Raw genomic sequence first — 15,179 nt, 5'->3', positions numbered from 1 at the left:
GGCAGGTGTTGGAGATGGCAGGAAGAGGAATGCCAAGGCCTGAAGTTTCAAGGAGAAATAGAGCAAAGCTGTGGGGTAGCAGACAAGGACTCCGGTGTGTGATCCAACTAGATCAGAGGCCCCTCACTTTCCTGCCCTCAGCTTCCTGCCCACTTGTGCCAGTACCAGCAAATAGAAGTAGGCGCCTCCTGAGCATCACCACAGGGCAGCTCCCACCCAGGCAGAGACCTGGGCTCATCCTTTTGAGAGTCGCAGCCCTGTATCCATGATCACTCTTTCTCATCCGCACTTCACTCCTTTGTACCAGCCAGGACTCTGCCAAAAGGCCAGTCTGGGAGAGCAGGCTCTTTCCTCTTAGAAACCTGTTCCAGAAGCCTGGGCTTAGAGACTCTAGGAACTATAGGCTTCCCAAGGAAAAACGTCGATTCACAGAAGAGGAGAAATGTGTTGAGTCTAACCTTGGAAGACATGACTGGGCTCCACAGAACCCTGACAGTTCACACTGAGGCCTGAAGACATGGCAAAAAGAAGGAAGGACTTCTCCATATGGTACTAGTGAACTGACCAGCCACAATGCCAGCTTGGCACCATCCAGAAGGGACAGTAGAACAGCAAAGAAAGCAGAAGAAATGTTCTGAGAGATGGGAGAGGACCAAGATTCCCCAAGGATATTCTAGAGTAATAAAAGATGGCCCCTACACTCCTTCTAGAGGGTTAATTACAGGCCCTTGATGTGCTAAACAGCATGATGCCAGTTTGGGGAGGAGCCAAACTGCTCAGGGCTACAGAAGAGAGTCTGCCAGGTCCTGGCACCTCTTACCCTGGGTGGCACTGGGGCTCAGTGGGTGTTGCAAACAACTTAATGAATACTAGGGGAAAGATGTTCCTGAACACCAACTATGGCTAAGGATCTCACAGGCCTCCAACTAAGCCACACCTTCCTTTCCTCTCTCCTGATGTGAGTGGGGTTCTGCCTTAAACCAGACCATCTCCTTCTCCTACTCAGCTTCTGAGGACCTTTGCTTGCTTATTACTATGTCCCAGGTGATAGACAGCTCAGTGTAAAACACAAAACTTTAAATCTATCTTCTGTGTCCCATAAAGCACCATTAAGGTTATAGATAATGGTTAAAATCTGTGATTCCCCACAAACTTCATCTGCAAGCAAGCTTTAACATCCACATATAAAACTATTTCATAATTTGCAAGGTTTTGGATGTAAGATGTTTATAGAAATATTTTTCGAAAATTAGAAAGAAGGTGCAATAAGATCATTTACACATTAGCGCCCCAGCTCCGCATGCGTAAAGTAAAATGCAATCAGCCGTGTGTATAAAAGATTCAGCAGCCTGAAATTGGGATGAGGATGCTGACCCAGCATAGCTGGAAGGTCGTGAAAAATGAGCACTGTGCTTCAAGAAGAGAAACATCAACGCTCAGAATGCTGAGTACACTTGCCTCTGCTGGGGACAAAGCATGTGAGCACAGCTGTGGGAGCTGCTGCTCGCCTTCCACCACATTGAGTCTTGAGGACCAATCTAGGGTGGACAAACTTGGTGGCAAGTGCTTCTACCCACTGAGCCATCTTGATGGCCCCTGATCTCCAAATTCTTATACCACTGTGCCCCATCACACCAGACCACATCTATATTAACAACCCTGTTAGTCCACAGGCTTACATTGGCTTTCCATTCACAGTAAATAAAATCCTGAGACTTAACCAGCACTATGGATCAACCTCTGGCCAGATCACATTTCTCCTCTAACTAGCTCTGCCCATCTTCTGTATTTCCAACACTTTTCACTCTGCTCAGCCCATCGCATGGTCACAGCGTTCCTGCGGAATCAGTCACATCTGTTTAGGGACCATGTTCTTACCCCTGCTTGCTGTCTGCTGGACTTTTCCACTCGATGCCTCCATGACCCATTCCAATCTTCTTGAAGCCTTTCTTCAGTTGCATTTTCTTATCAAGTCTTTCCATGTCCACTCAGTTTTAAATGATAAATCTTTCTCCCAAATATTTAAGACCATTTAGCATATTATATATATATATATATATATGTATATATATATATATATATATATATATACACACACACACACACTGACACACACACACACGCACACACACAACAGCAGATAACTTCATGGGTACAAACGTTCCACCGGTTGGCATCCCACTGTATTCTTGACACCAAAAAAAAAAAAAAAAAAAAAATGACTGGCACGTGGGAAATCCTCGATGTAAGACTCTGACAGCTGGTTCCATGGATTGATGGATAGAGTTAAAACTTGGCCCAGAGCCAGAGAATTCAAGTGCTGTAAATTGTCTGATAGTGTGTGACAGCCCTTGGGACACGGCTTGTGGCATGGGTGTCACCTAGCATCATTACACAGCTACTCCCAAACTGGCACTCAGTGAAACCCTGCACGACAGTCGGTGAACTAAGGATGGAGTGACAAGAAGACTTGTCAAGCAAACTACTGGGAGAGGAAGCTAGCAAGCTGATGTACTTCTTTCACAAGTGAGATGTTCTTCCATGCACAGACATGGAAGCTTCCCTGTACAGTCACAGCCTGAACAGGGAAGAGGAGAGGTGAACTGCTTAGACCAGACTGCACTGGACATCCTTGAAAAAGAGGACAGATTTCAAAAACTTCCTGGCACAAGCCAACATTTGCCATTAAGTCTGAATGGCTGGCATAGTTCCACTTCCATGCATCAGTGTAAATATAAAACATGAAGCTTCAATTATAACTTAATGACAGATATAAAAAGGAAGATATTAAGCATGGCCAAAAAATAAAGCAGTAAGAACCAAGAGTAGATATTTAAATTACCTAGTATTTGGCCCTGCTATCCAGGGGAAAAAAATAATAACATTCAGCCAGGCCCAAACTTACATAAGCAGGTATGTTCTTTCATGTTTAAGAAGCCAATAAAGGTTTGGATCCAGGCTCCATCCTATCACACCAGTACTTGAAATAGCCACAACATCTACCACAAATAACCTGCCTGGACTTGAGACAAGCATGCCAATACCAATTGACAAAAATAAATACCTGAGCCTCCAAATGCCTAGCTAATTTCGATTCTAGCATAGAGCTTTCTAATCAAACGCACATCACTTGAAAAATGGCACAGTTCTCCATGTCTGCTTCCAGCCATCTCAGAAGCCCTGCTGACACAGAGATCAGGCTACCCAACCAGTTCGCCACACATCTAACCAACAAGGACACCCTGCCACACTTTATTTAATTCTTTTGCTAAAGGAGTAGGATCAGTCCCAATAAGTTCTAAAGACAAGTCATTTTTAAATGGTATTAACTTCACATGGAATGGTTTGTTTTGTTGTGCCTGGTGTTGCTGTTCTTTTAAGTAGCAAGAGTTATTAGCTGTGTTTTAGCGTGGACTATAATTTTAATGCTTTCTTTCAGGGTTCTTGGTTTCTGCAGGGAAGTCTAAGATGGTGACAGGCCCTCTCAATCAGCTGTGTGTGTGCTGTACTCCATGTGGGGAGTCCTCCCTGGTTACAAATGGCACCCTGATGGAGAGTTATTTGGTACCATTCAAAACCATTAAGCCTATTAACTGTGACTTAGACCAAGTCTACTAAACAACTGCCACCTCAACAGGAAATGAAGTAACCTGGCTTTCAAAGTTATTTAGGCAAATACTCAAAGTCAGTGATGCCTCACAAGTGGCCTCTCGTGGCATCTTCCTGGCCAGTTTAACCCAGAGGCTTAGGCATCACACTTAAGGCATTTTAGTTGGATGAAGTGACCAGGTAACAGTCTCCCTGGCCATCTCATACATGAGAGCAGCCACTGTACAACAAATACTTAGGAACCCAACATGGGATTCTATCCTGCTTCATGAATCTTAGGTCAAGTGTAGGTATCCTGCACCATCAGCAGTCACATGCAAAAGGGGGTTTGCAGGAAACATGGGGTACTGTGTGCATATGTATCTATTTTTGAAACATTTAAGTAACATGTTTGCCTCAAACTGAAGACACTTCTAAGCATTTGTTAATGCTGACCTCATACTTAGAACATTCCATTTCTGAAAATGAAATTATTCTCATTTTTTTGGTTAAGTTCTCTCAAATAGTACCCTCCAAGAAGCCACTTTTAATTTAATCCACTTCCAATCCACTTGGGCTTTCCACAATTAGTTATTGCGTACAGTACATTCAACCCTCTGGGACCTGGCTTGACCTGCCATAGACCATGACCTTATTTATTCTGTCTCTTGTTAGTATCATTTCTTGCTCTAGAGCCATCACACATGAAAGGATTTGAAGGTGGGAACAGTCATCTCTCCGGTGTGCACAGTATGCTCTGGGAACACTGAACTCAAAGCATCTCCGTCTTAGATGCAACTTCTCTGAGAGTCACCAACGAGTCTCATAGCTTCAAGGCCAAAGCCACTCAAAAAATTAGCTTCGGGTGTAAACAGAATGAAATCATTCCAAGATATTAACCTAACCACTGGATGTGTTTATTCTTCTGCTTAGAAAACCGAGCCAACCCTAAGGAATGGCATTGTTCCCCAGCTAGGTGACTCTGAATAATGAGGTAATTTCCTTCAAAGGTGATGAGATCTTCAGGATTCTCCGGAATGTGCATCTACATGGTAGGGCATTACCTGACCCCTTAAGGTTAAAACTATGCCAGAACGTTTCATAATTTCATGCAATATGCCATATATAGTATTATGTATATTATTAAAACACCATAATCTTTTCATAATAAATGTTATTGTGACAGAAAATAATGTATTTATACACATACACATGCACACACACACACACACACACACACACACACACACACACATATATATCAAATGAAAGTACACAGTTAAGTTTTAGTTCCAAACTAGGTTTCCAGATTTAGCAAATAAAAATATAGGCTATCTACCCATTTAAATTTAAATAAGCAATTTTAAAATTTAAGTATGTAATAATACATGTCACATACATTGAAAAAAATTCTGTTAAAAATTAAAATGTAATTGGATATCCACTATGTAGAACAGCAAACATATCCCTCACCCAGAAATTCTACGATTAAGTTTTAAGTTAAAGAAAAAAAACAAAAGCCAGGCATGGCAGCCATGTACTCAAGAGGTGGAGGCAAAAGTTGTCTAAAGTTCAAGGCCAGACTAGTCCACATACTGAGTTCCGGTCTAGTTAGGGCTATATAACAAGATCCTAACATACACACACACACACACACACACACACACACACACCAAAGAAAAGCACATAGTAGCAAGTGTATTTCATAAAACACTAATTTTCAGATAAAACAAAATACCAGTCAGACAGCATTCATTACAGGATGTTCGAGAAAGCCCAACACAATGAGGTTAAGGAAGATGGCTGAGTAAGGAATACTGAGAATGAATTAAGTGCCAGGTATTGTGTTAAACCCTTATGCATATAATCCCATGTACTATTATCATCTTCATTGTTATCATTCTACAGATAAGACAGTTAAGAGAACACACTGCTCATTGTCACACAGCAGTAGAGCAGGCATACAAACCCAGGCAAGTTGAACAATAGAGCTTACGTGCTTAACCACCACCTTATTTGACAAGTGAAGGAACAGAGGGCCCTAATCATCCCCCTAGACTCACCCAGCTACTTACCAATGCAGCTGAGATTCAGACCTCAAATGAGCTGACTCCACAGCTCTTACAGCAACAGGCTTCTGCCTTTACCAATCATGTGCATTGGGAGAGGCAGACTCCCTGGACAAATCTGCAACATCTCCTTGTAGTGATGCTTTACCTTGCTAGGAATCCGTATCATTCAGTCAGCTGGGTCTGAACTCTGTATTATAGACAATGCTGGCCTGGATGGGGACCTTGGAAGACTTTTATTTGGTGGAGAAACTGATTGCCGTGTCTGTACCAAAACATCTCTTTACAGTAGATCACTTCTCTGATCTGTCAGTCTTACTGCCCCAAGGCCGGTTCATGCGCCTCCATGTAAATGCCAAGCACTGGCAACAACAAGGAACACAGGCAGGAAAGCAGCCACCAAAGCTGCCTTCAAGGTCCACAAGATCTGAGACTTTCTTCTTAGACTGCAGACTAAAATGCCAGGGCCATTCCACACAAAGTATGGGGAAATGTCTAGAACTTTTCCTGGAACAGATTTGCCTATGGAGTCACCAAATGCTCTATTGTAGGCCCCCTGTGCAGGCACATAAGCATATGCAATGCAAGGCATGGGCCTTATCTGCTTACCTAACATCACCTTCCAACTCTTGTCATTGAAGCAAGCCACCAGCCTATAAATTATCTAAAGGAAAGAAACGAGTGCGGGACAAGACGGACTAGTAGAATGTTGATCATTGACCCCATCCAGAGCTCAATGACTGTTCTCCTCTTGGAACAGAGGCTTCCAGAGAGCAGAAACCATGTCTGCTTTACTCACAGGCTATTCCCCATGCTGGGTACAGAAGAGGCTCCTGACTATGTGATGAAGGACTCAGTAGACGAAAGGATGAGTGGTTGCTTAACTATGACCAGTAAGCAGCACGCCATCCTCACTTCTGGCCTCACTGCCTTCAAACTGAAATGGAGGATTTCACCCTCTTGCAATCATCACCCATCTTCATGGAGGCACACCACATATATCTTGTCATTTCTCACAAAGAAGATTCATCTAGAAGAGTGGTCCTCAGCCTGTGGGTCACAACCCCTTTGGAGGTCCAGGGACCCTTTCACAGGGGTCACATATCAGATATCCTGCATATCAGATATTTACATTACAATTCATAACAGTAGCAAAATTACAGTAGTGAAGTAGCAATGAAACAACTTTATAATTGGGGGTCACCAGAACATGAGGAACTGTATTCAAAGGTCACAACCTTAGGATGGTTGAGAACAGCTGGACCCTCCAAGTGGAAAGTCCAGCATTGTCCCTTACCTACACAGCTCCAGCCACGCTCAGCGAAGCTCGAGTCACGCTGTGGGGCTTCCACCCAGAATGATTTTCTCTCATTTCATGGGCAATACCCTTTCAGTGATAAAGTCAGGCTCACTCCTGCGAGGAGACTTTTCTTCACATGCCATGGCCCCCCAGAAGAGCAGGCTTTTCCATCTTTTAGACCCAAAGCAACAATTACAGATTTCGAATCATCATATTTATGCCATAGTGAGTTGCAGGAAGACAGATCCAGTGTCTTCAGGGCAGACATGTTAGCCCTGGCCTGGACAGTCCAGAATGCAGCAGCTGTCAATGATCACATGTTCCATGCACAGAAGGGATTCAAAGGAAAAAGGCGAGACTGTGGATCTCATCACCTCTTGATATCTTCCTCCTCTAGAGAAATACTGGCTGTGCCTACTGATTAAGCTGTATATATACATGCTGATAGTTCAAGTCAATCTAAAGGAGAGGCCAATAGTGTATACTGCTGCCCTCGCTGTTGACTAAGTCAAAGCCTGCTGACCTGCAAGTGTCACAAACTGCTGCTGACTTGTTACAAACAAAGAAAGCCGCAAGGTCAAAGATCCATCATAAGAAACCTTAGAAAGAAGGCTTCTGAGAGAGCGCCTGGCTTCATTTCCCCAAGAAGTGGAGTGGCATAAGCTGGAAGCCATAAAGGACCCCAGGCAGGTGAGAAAGAGGTTCTCATTTCCTACCAAAGAGCAGCATGTGCCTTGCCCAGTCATTCCATCCCTGATCTATTCCTTCCCTTTCACTGGACAAAAGAGACTGACTCCTCATAGACACTAACCCAGGGTCCCACAGTTAGTTATGAAACAGCTGATCCTACAACCAGGCTTCCCAATGCATGCATGCATTCAACATTCACTCAGGAATTACTAGGTATACCATGGTGCTATTTGTGGGGATAAAATAAACCATGCATGATCACCAATATAGTGAAATGAACAGTTCACTTGATGCTTAATCTATAGTTCCTCTTATGACGTCCAAAATCTCAATTCAAACATCACTGCCACTATCAGAGGGAATGCTCCCTAACTATATACAGATCTCAAAGCAAAAAGACTCCCGGAGGCTCAACAAAGATGCTTTATCCTAAGAATCTTGAATTGATGCTCAATAGTTCTTAAAATAATCAACTACTATTTCATCCTCCTAAGCTAAATCTCTTTATCTTAAAATTAAACTAACACGATTTGGTGAAAGCTAACAGAAAAGCTCCCGTCACCAGCTCATAGCAAACACTCAAGGAGTACACATGACTTCCATCTGCAAGTCTGCTGTTGAACCTTGCTTACCACCCCACCCCTCTAAAAGGAAAGAGAGAGAGTGAAATGGATTAGTGAGAAAATGAACTGTGAAAGGGAATACTCTAAAATCTGAAGATGTCTTAAACAAGAGGAAAAATAAAAATCAAAGGAAGCCAATGTCCCAAGTTAGAAATATTTACATATCTGTAATTTTCACTTTAGAGTTTCTATTTTGATTCTGTGGAGTAAACATGGTATTTCAAATGCGCATTGGTTTGCGTAATTCCCAAGCACCAAGGAACACTTATTTCCATAAAGTTAAAAAAAAAAGGCATATTCTAGTCTTTCTTTAAACGGGACACCAGAAAACAAAACTAATTCTGTAGACAAACAAGTCTTAGCTAAAAGTCATTGAAATAATCCAAATAGTTTCCATTCCAGAGAAAATAGTAAGTCAGCAGTTTGCAAATGGATGCTTTTTCTAAACACACGAAATAAGCAAAAACCTCAACACAGGAAAGTGCAAATGCTGAACCCTTCTATTTCTGCTTCCATGGGGCTCAGTTCAATCAATAGAGCCAAACAGGGCATGGCCATCCTGGATGCTCACTCCAGGTGGCAGCCACACAGCCCTCTCCAAAGCCTGGGGAATTCCCAGGACAGGTTCTTGGAGCCATCGCTCAAGCCACCAAACAAGAGGTAATGAGAGCCTAAAGCCCAGCAACTAGCTACTAGAGATGGGAGTGGAGACAGAAGAACAAATGTGTGCTGGTGGTAAACGAAAGGAGAGAGTGAGGGCGTCAGAAGAGAGCACACCTCAAGGAGCAAAGGCTCTGAAAACATCAGTAAACAAATTAGAACTTCCACCTCAGACCAAAAACAGTCTAGAGCTGGCAAAAGACATTGAGCAAAAACACTCTATATAAGGAAACTTACTTAAGGGAAGTTGTCTGAAACGCTTCACCCAGGAGAAAAGACGGGTCCAATGGTCCAACCTGTTAGATCCTGAGTGAGGACCAGGCTGGGGTTATTGAAGGTCATGCCAGAGCTCCATCCTAGGGGCTACATTATCTCTGGAGTAGCAGAGAAAGAAACTTGAAAGTTGCCTTTTGAACTCTTAGACAGAATTTGCTTCCAAGGTCCTAACCTCCCCAAGGACTTAGAAGGACAATAATTAGTCCAGAAAGAAGCAAAATGAGGAAGTGGTATACTTTTACGATTTCTGTTAATTCCTAGCAGCTGTAATTTAAGAAATCTGAGTGACATCAGCATTTCTGTCTGAGCCAGCAAAGATGACAGCAGTGTAAGTGCAGAGTCATCTCTGGGGGGGGGGGGCGGGGGGAGAGGAACCAGGGGGCGACTGGGGAACGTATCAGAAAACGTGGAAAATTAATTCACTTTGCAGTGAATCACTTCCCCAGCTTCCAACACCAGCAGTGCCAAAAATAACATGAGAAAAAGTGGGAAAGGAAGCGTACGCACTCCAGACCTGATCAAATGAGCCCTAGAAACTTCAAAGAGTGGTCACTGAAGCAAGTGAACTCAACGTTTCTGAACAAACATTAGCGATCCAGTCACTTCTGAGCAGCAAGAGAAAAAAAATCTAATATTAAATAATGATGTCCTAACACACACACATACACACACACACACACACACACACACACACACACTCGCAAGTAGAAGCAGTAACTAGGATACACTCCCTGGTCACCATATGTGTTATTATGCTCTGGTTAACATCTGGATATTACCTTCTGGAAGAGAGGCATCGAGTCAATTCCATGGTCTCTTTTCTCTTCACCCGTAGAGGAATCAGCTGGTGGGAAAATCACTTACATGTTTTCAAGCTGTCTTCATTTTAGGTTCAAGAACAGACTGGAAATCAGTCTGAGATCCCAAGGTAAAGGCTTATTTGATTCTTACTCAGGCCAGAATCAGAAGGAAAAAACAACAACAACAACAACAACAAAACCCACAACCATGCTAAATACGAACTACCAAACAACTTATGGAAGAAAGACGAAAACACTCACCAGGGCCACCCTGGCCCTTTGGCTGAACATAGAGTCTACACAACCGGCTCAGAAAGAAGGTGACTATGGAGATCTCATTGCAACCCTCCAGCAGAAGGCTTACATGTGCCTTCTCTCAACACTGAGAAGGCTAAATTAGAGATAGAGTGATAATTAATAGGAGCCTTGGCAGCAGAAGCCAGCTTCTTTAGCAAACCTGTAATTGCTGCCTGCTTAAAATGACAGGGAACCCAGCCAGGAAGGAGGGAGGTGCTAACGATGGTAATCTTAAAAGGTAAAAAGACACTTTACATCAACAGGCTCCTGGGCTCCCATTCAAAAGTGTGTTCTCCCTCATCTATAGATTCAGGGAATGGGGAAGACAAATCCATGTGGCGTGCATTAAACAGGAGGACAAGAGATCATTCATACTTGCAAGGCAAAGGCGCAAAGGTGAGAGGCGAGAAGAGATCTCCCCTCCACAAATCCTCCAGTCCCAAAAATATCATCAGTTGCCTATTAGATCATGGAAACAGTGATCAATATGTACAAGATGCCACACCACAAAAGAAAAGGATTCAAAGAAGTGAAATGCTTCCACTCAGATGTGCTTTGAAAACACCTAGTGCTGAGCTACGTTAACAGCAGCCACGGACGGACGCTGCTGAGACATAAAAACAACCCCCCTTGTTTGCAAACTCTCTAGGAAGGAAAAGGTACAGAGCTCTGAGGTTTTCTAACAAAACAACTGAAGATCTCTGCCAAGGAAAAAAGAGGAGTAGCCCACGATCTCATTTAAACCTCCAAACCCACGAACAAGGCGGCCCACCATCCTAACAAAGCAATCACCAAAACCACTAATCTAGACAATATTTCCAAGAGGTCCGTGGCTGTGATACACTCCCCAGAAAGGACCAAAGCAATGTACCTCAACCATCTTCAGATGCCCAGAGACACGGCGAGACAAGTAGTCAACCTTCTGCCATGGAGAGATGTCTGTGGAGATAAACCAGGGCAACAGGAACATAGTTTCATAGTGAGTAATGCTGCCTAAAACTCTTCATAAAACCAACTTGATAGGTGCAGGCGTTTTTGTCATTCAGCTCTAGCTTTCCACAGTGCTGTGGAGAACTCCCTGGTGGCTCTCCAATACTGGCTGATCACTATTACAAGGCTGAGGGCCTTTAATGAGGCTTAAGACTCAGCCCAAGAGTCACTATTGATAATGTCTCCCAGAAGGCTTTAACATTTCCCGTGGGAGTTAGAGATACGTGACAGATAAGGATTCAGGAGCAAGAGCTCTGGAAACTTGGACGGTTGGTGCTTTCCTTCACGTGTGACAATAAAGTCCCTTTGAACTGTCCATCTCTCTCCTCTCCCACTATGCAGAGTAGGAAGCCTTGTGCATGTGAGCTATGGATCCTAACTTGCTTGGGGAAACACACTAAGTACATGGCTCCCCATTAAAGCCATCAACCGGGCGGTTTACAGCTTCTTCCTCTCTGTTAGATCATTACAACCTTTTATTGAAAATATTTAACTCAATGCTTTGCAATGACTAATGCGCTTAACACCCACATGTCAAGGCAGAAGTTAGGCTCATTACACAATATTATGATGTTTCAAGAACTCTGGCATGTCAAAGATAAACAGTCCAAAAGGGAACACACTGGCTACAACTTTATGAAGGCACACAAGAAAAGCAATGAACAAGTTTGGTGGGGGTGTGGAAGGGAGAGAAATCAGTGAAAAACACCAAGATGTTAGGGAGTACATGTCTAGTGGTGAACAAGATGCTGGGGTGTGTCTATAAGACTGTTGAAGGCATCGGGAAGCAAGACCCAAAGAATAGCTTTGATAAGTAATGGGGGAAACCAACAACTTACCCATAATGCCCTTGAGAGTGATTAAAGAGCCAACAACCTATCTTCTGCTACCTTTCTGGGAGCAATCACACCCTATCTCCCCTTCCTTCTTCAGAAGCAGCTTGGAAAACAAAGGACGTTTTATCCTGGAATGCTGTGAGCACCTTTAATACATAGATCTATTTACCTTGGATTCAGATGTTCAGCCACACCCCGAGTCCTCGGTCTTTACTTCATCAGAAACCTAGTATTCTTTCCATTCCAAAAACAATGAGTTGTCACCCCTGATCACACCTGCCCCTCCCTCTGAACCACAACACCTCCAGCACTCACTCCAAATAGTGATGGAGAAAGAGGTGAGCACCCACGTTGAGACAGTCCTAGGTTTGAATCTGGATGTCATCTTTAAGTGCACTAACATAGCTAAGGAAAAAAAAAAGAAGAAGAAGATAGGCAAGCCTCCATTTCTTTTTCTATAAAATGGGAGCTTGCCAATCTCGTGGCACAATTATATATACAAAGTGTCTTAAACATCTCACACCATACCTGTTGGGTAGCAGATGGCTTGATGCATTTAAAATTCACCCAGATGCAAATTATGTGTTCCTGATAGTTCAACTTCTAACACAAAATAGTGTAAGAGAAAATAACACAGGTAATCTTCTTCACTCCAAGACTAAGGTGTACACACCACACACACACACACACACACACACACACACACACACACACACACACACACACACTTTGAATAGTATTATAGTACCCAAACATACAAGAAAAGACAAGACAAACTACAACCCAAGACTCCAGCCACAAAAAGGGCTGGCTTTAAGAACACTAGACAAGGCTGCTGTTGGTAGGCTTTTGTGTTTTCTTGTTGTTAGTAAATTGTGCAGCTGAAACCAATTCCTCTCTGCCTTCTAGTAGAAGAATCCGCAGCACCTCTAACAAGTACTCAGCTAACGTTTACAACAACGACAGCTGATAACTAGAATATGCTCAAGGAAATCAAAATCCCCACCTGCAAGCTCCTGAGCGAGCTGGGCCTGGATACTTCAGCTCTATCTTCACCAGCGTTTAGAAGGCTCCACCTGTTTCCTCCTGAACTCTTCAGTAAAGAACTCAGAGCTTCTCTGCCTCCCCTGACACCCAGGACTTGACTCTCATATCCCAACTTCCTAAACAAAGAACAAGGGGTCAAAGGTACCATATCCGAACAGAGAAGCCCAGAGAACAGTCACAATATGGCAGTGACGAGCATGTTTAGAGCAGTCAAACGGACAAAATGGAAAACTGAGTTCCTTCATCTGAGCTGCAAGAAGAGCATTTTTAGCAAAGTCAATTTTCATTATTCATGGGTTCCCCATTTTCAAATTCAGTCGGTAATTAAAATCTATAATCACAAATATCAACATCTGCTGCTTTCTTGTAGGTATAGACATGAGTAGAATAGCAAAAGATCCAAGCAGCCCAATGTACCCATTCCCCACTGAGGTCATATGAGATTAGGACCTGCTTAGCTCTTTCCGTGCTCATAGGCCACTGCAGATAAGCATCCCTTCACAGTCTGTCAGTGCGTTTGTGCTTTTGTGATGGCGACCCCACTACTTGAACTCCAGGCAAGGTGCTGAGGCTGAGCCACTGCCTTTCTCATTCATAAGTCAATAATATCCATAAACTATGGTGACTTTAAATAGAAACACATAAAAACAGAGCTATGCATTGATTAGTTAACAAAAAATTTGGGACCAGATGCTCTCGGGAAACTACCTCATTATTGTCCCAGGAATGATTCCCAGGAATATTCACAAATTTGATGTTTTTAGTGATTTTATTGAACATGACCACTAAACTAAGGAGTGCTGGTTATAGTTTACTGCCTCTCTTAGCACCAACAGCAACAGCAATTCTGTCTACTCATTTACTGTACTGAGGACTGAAAGCACTTTCACTGCTGGCCCAAGAAGGAAATTCTATTGTTACTCTTTATTATACAGGAGAGAAATTTAGGCTCAGAAATATCTAACAAGGAGGATAGCTAATGGTAAAGTCTGAAGCTATTTCCTCCTATTTCCCAGAAGAGCCCTTTGAACACACCAAAAGGGTGTTATCCAATCCTTGTTCAAGGTTTTCTTGTAGTTTTAGCTTTGAAAACAAGATTCTTGCATATTCCAGGTTATACCTTGACCTTCAGATCCTCCAGCCTCTACCTCTGAAGAACTGGGATTGACGATGTATGCTGCACAGCTGGTTTTAGCTGGTGCTGGGGCTAGAACCCAATGTTGTGTATGATACATACTAAGCACACACTCTAGCAACTAAACTACATCCCCAACACATTTTGGTTATGTTTTTATTTTTAAAAGACCTGGTGACCACTCAGTGTCCTAGGCACTTGACATGCCCAAAAGTCTAACAAATTCTCTGTTCTCCTGGGGGCTCAGTGACAGACAGACAGACAGACAGACAGAGACAGACAGAGAGAAAGACAGAGAGAGACAGAAAGACAGACAGAGAGACAGAGAGAGGAAAAGAAGAGAAAAGAAAATGTTACCACTGGCCTATTTATAAATACAAGGAGCTTAATTATTTTTAAAATAAGGCTTTCATGTACAGTGGCTTGCCCTTAGTACAAGAAAGATGCCCTCAGTGAATACCATTTGAAGTGATTTTATTTCTAGAGTAGATGGTATAACCACCAAGCAGGCTCATTTCTTCTACAAAGACCTCCTCCAATCCTTGATTGAATCATCAGCCAGCAAGCCACTTATCCATTGGCCAAATACACCAGTTTTCACCCAGGCTTGCTCATCATTTCCTTATGCACAGTGGGTTCAATAATTGGGAAATATACCCTCACCTAGAAGAGCAAAGTAAATATACCAAGGATGCTACAAATAACTCCAAAGCCAAGACTCGGAAAAATCAGAGCAGCAGGCATATCTCTTAACATCCACCCAGCTAGATGCCAAGTAAAGAAAGAAATCTACCCTGACAATTTCCAGAACAACTTTCCCATCACTTCTGCCTGTTCCTCCCTTCTAACTGTATCCCTAACTCTCCAT

General features: G+C 43.0%; 1 protein-coding gene across 8 annotated transcripts in view; it reads right to left on the bottom strand.

Moving 5' to 3' along the window:
- The window catches only part of Mitf (melanogenesis associated transcription factor), a 214,359-nt gene that overhangs the window by 182,660 nt on the left and 16,520 nt on the right, over window positions 1–15,179 (bottom strand). For 2 of the 8 annotated variants that reach the window (XM_030255212.1, XM_030255214.1), the window contains exon 2: window positions 11,175–11,242. The exons of 4 other annotated variants lie outside the window; for them this stretch is intronic. Coding sequence is in view for 1 of the 4 variants with exons in the window: in XM_006505696.1 (XP_006505759.1) it covers window positions 11,175–11,183 (9 nt within the window). In the remaining 3 variants the exon portion in view is untranslated. 2 more of the 8 variants (XM_006505696.1, XM_030255213.1) reach the window with 2 other exon arrangements.

This window comes from Mus musculus, chromosome 6 (assembly GCF_000001635.26).
Source record: "Mus musculus strain C57BL/6J chromosome 6, GRCm38.p6 C57BL/6J".
Classification (NCBI taxonomy): Eukaryota; Metazoa; Chordata; class Mammalia; order Rodentia; family Muridae; genus Mus; species Mus musculus.
Note: the sequence above shows the minus strand (reverse complement) of the source record. Positions and strands in the feature narration are given on the sequence as shown.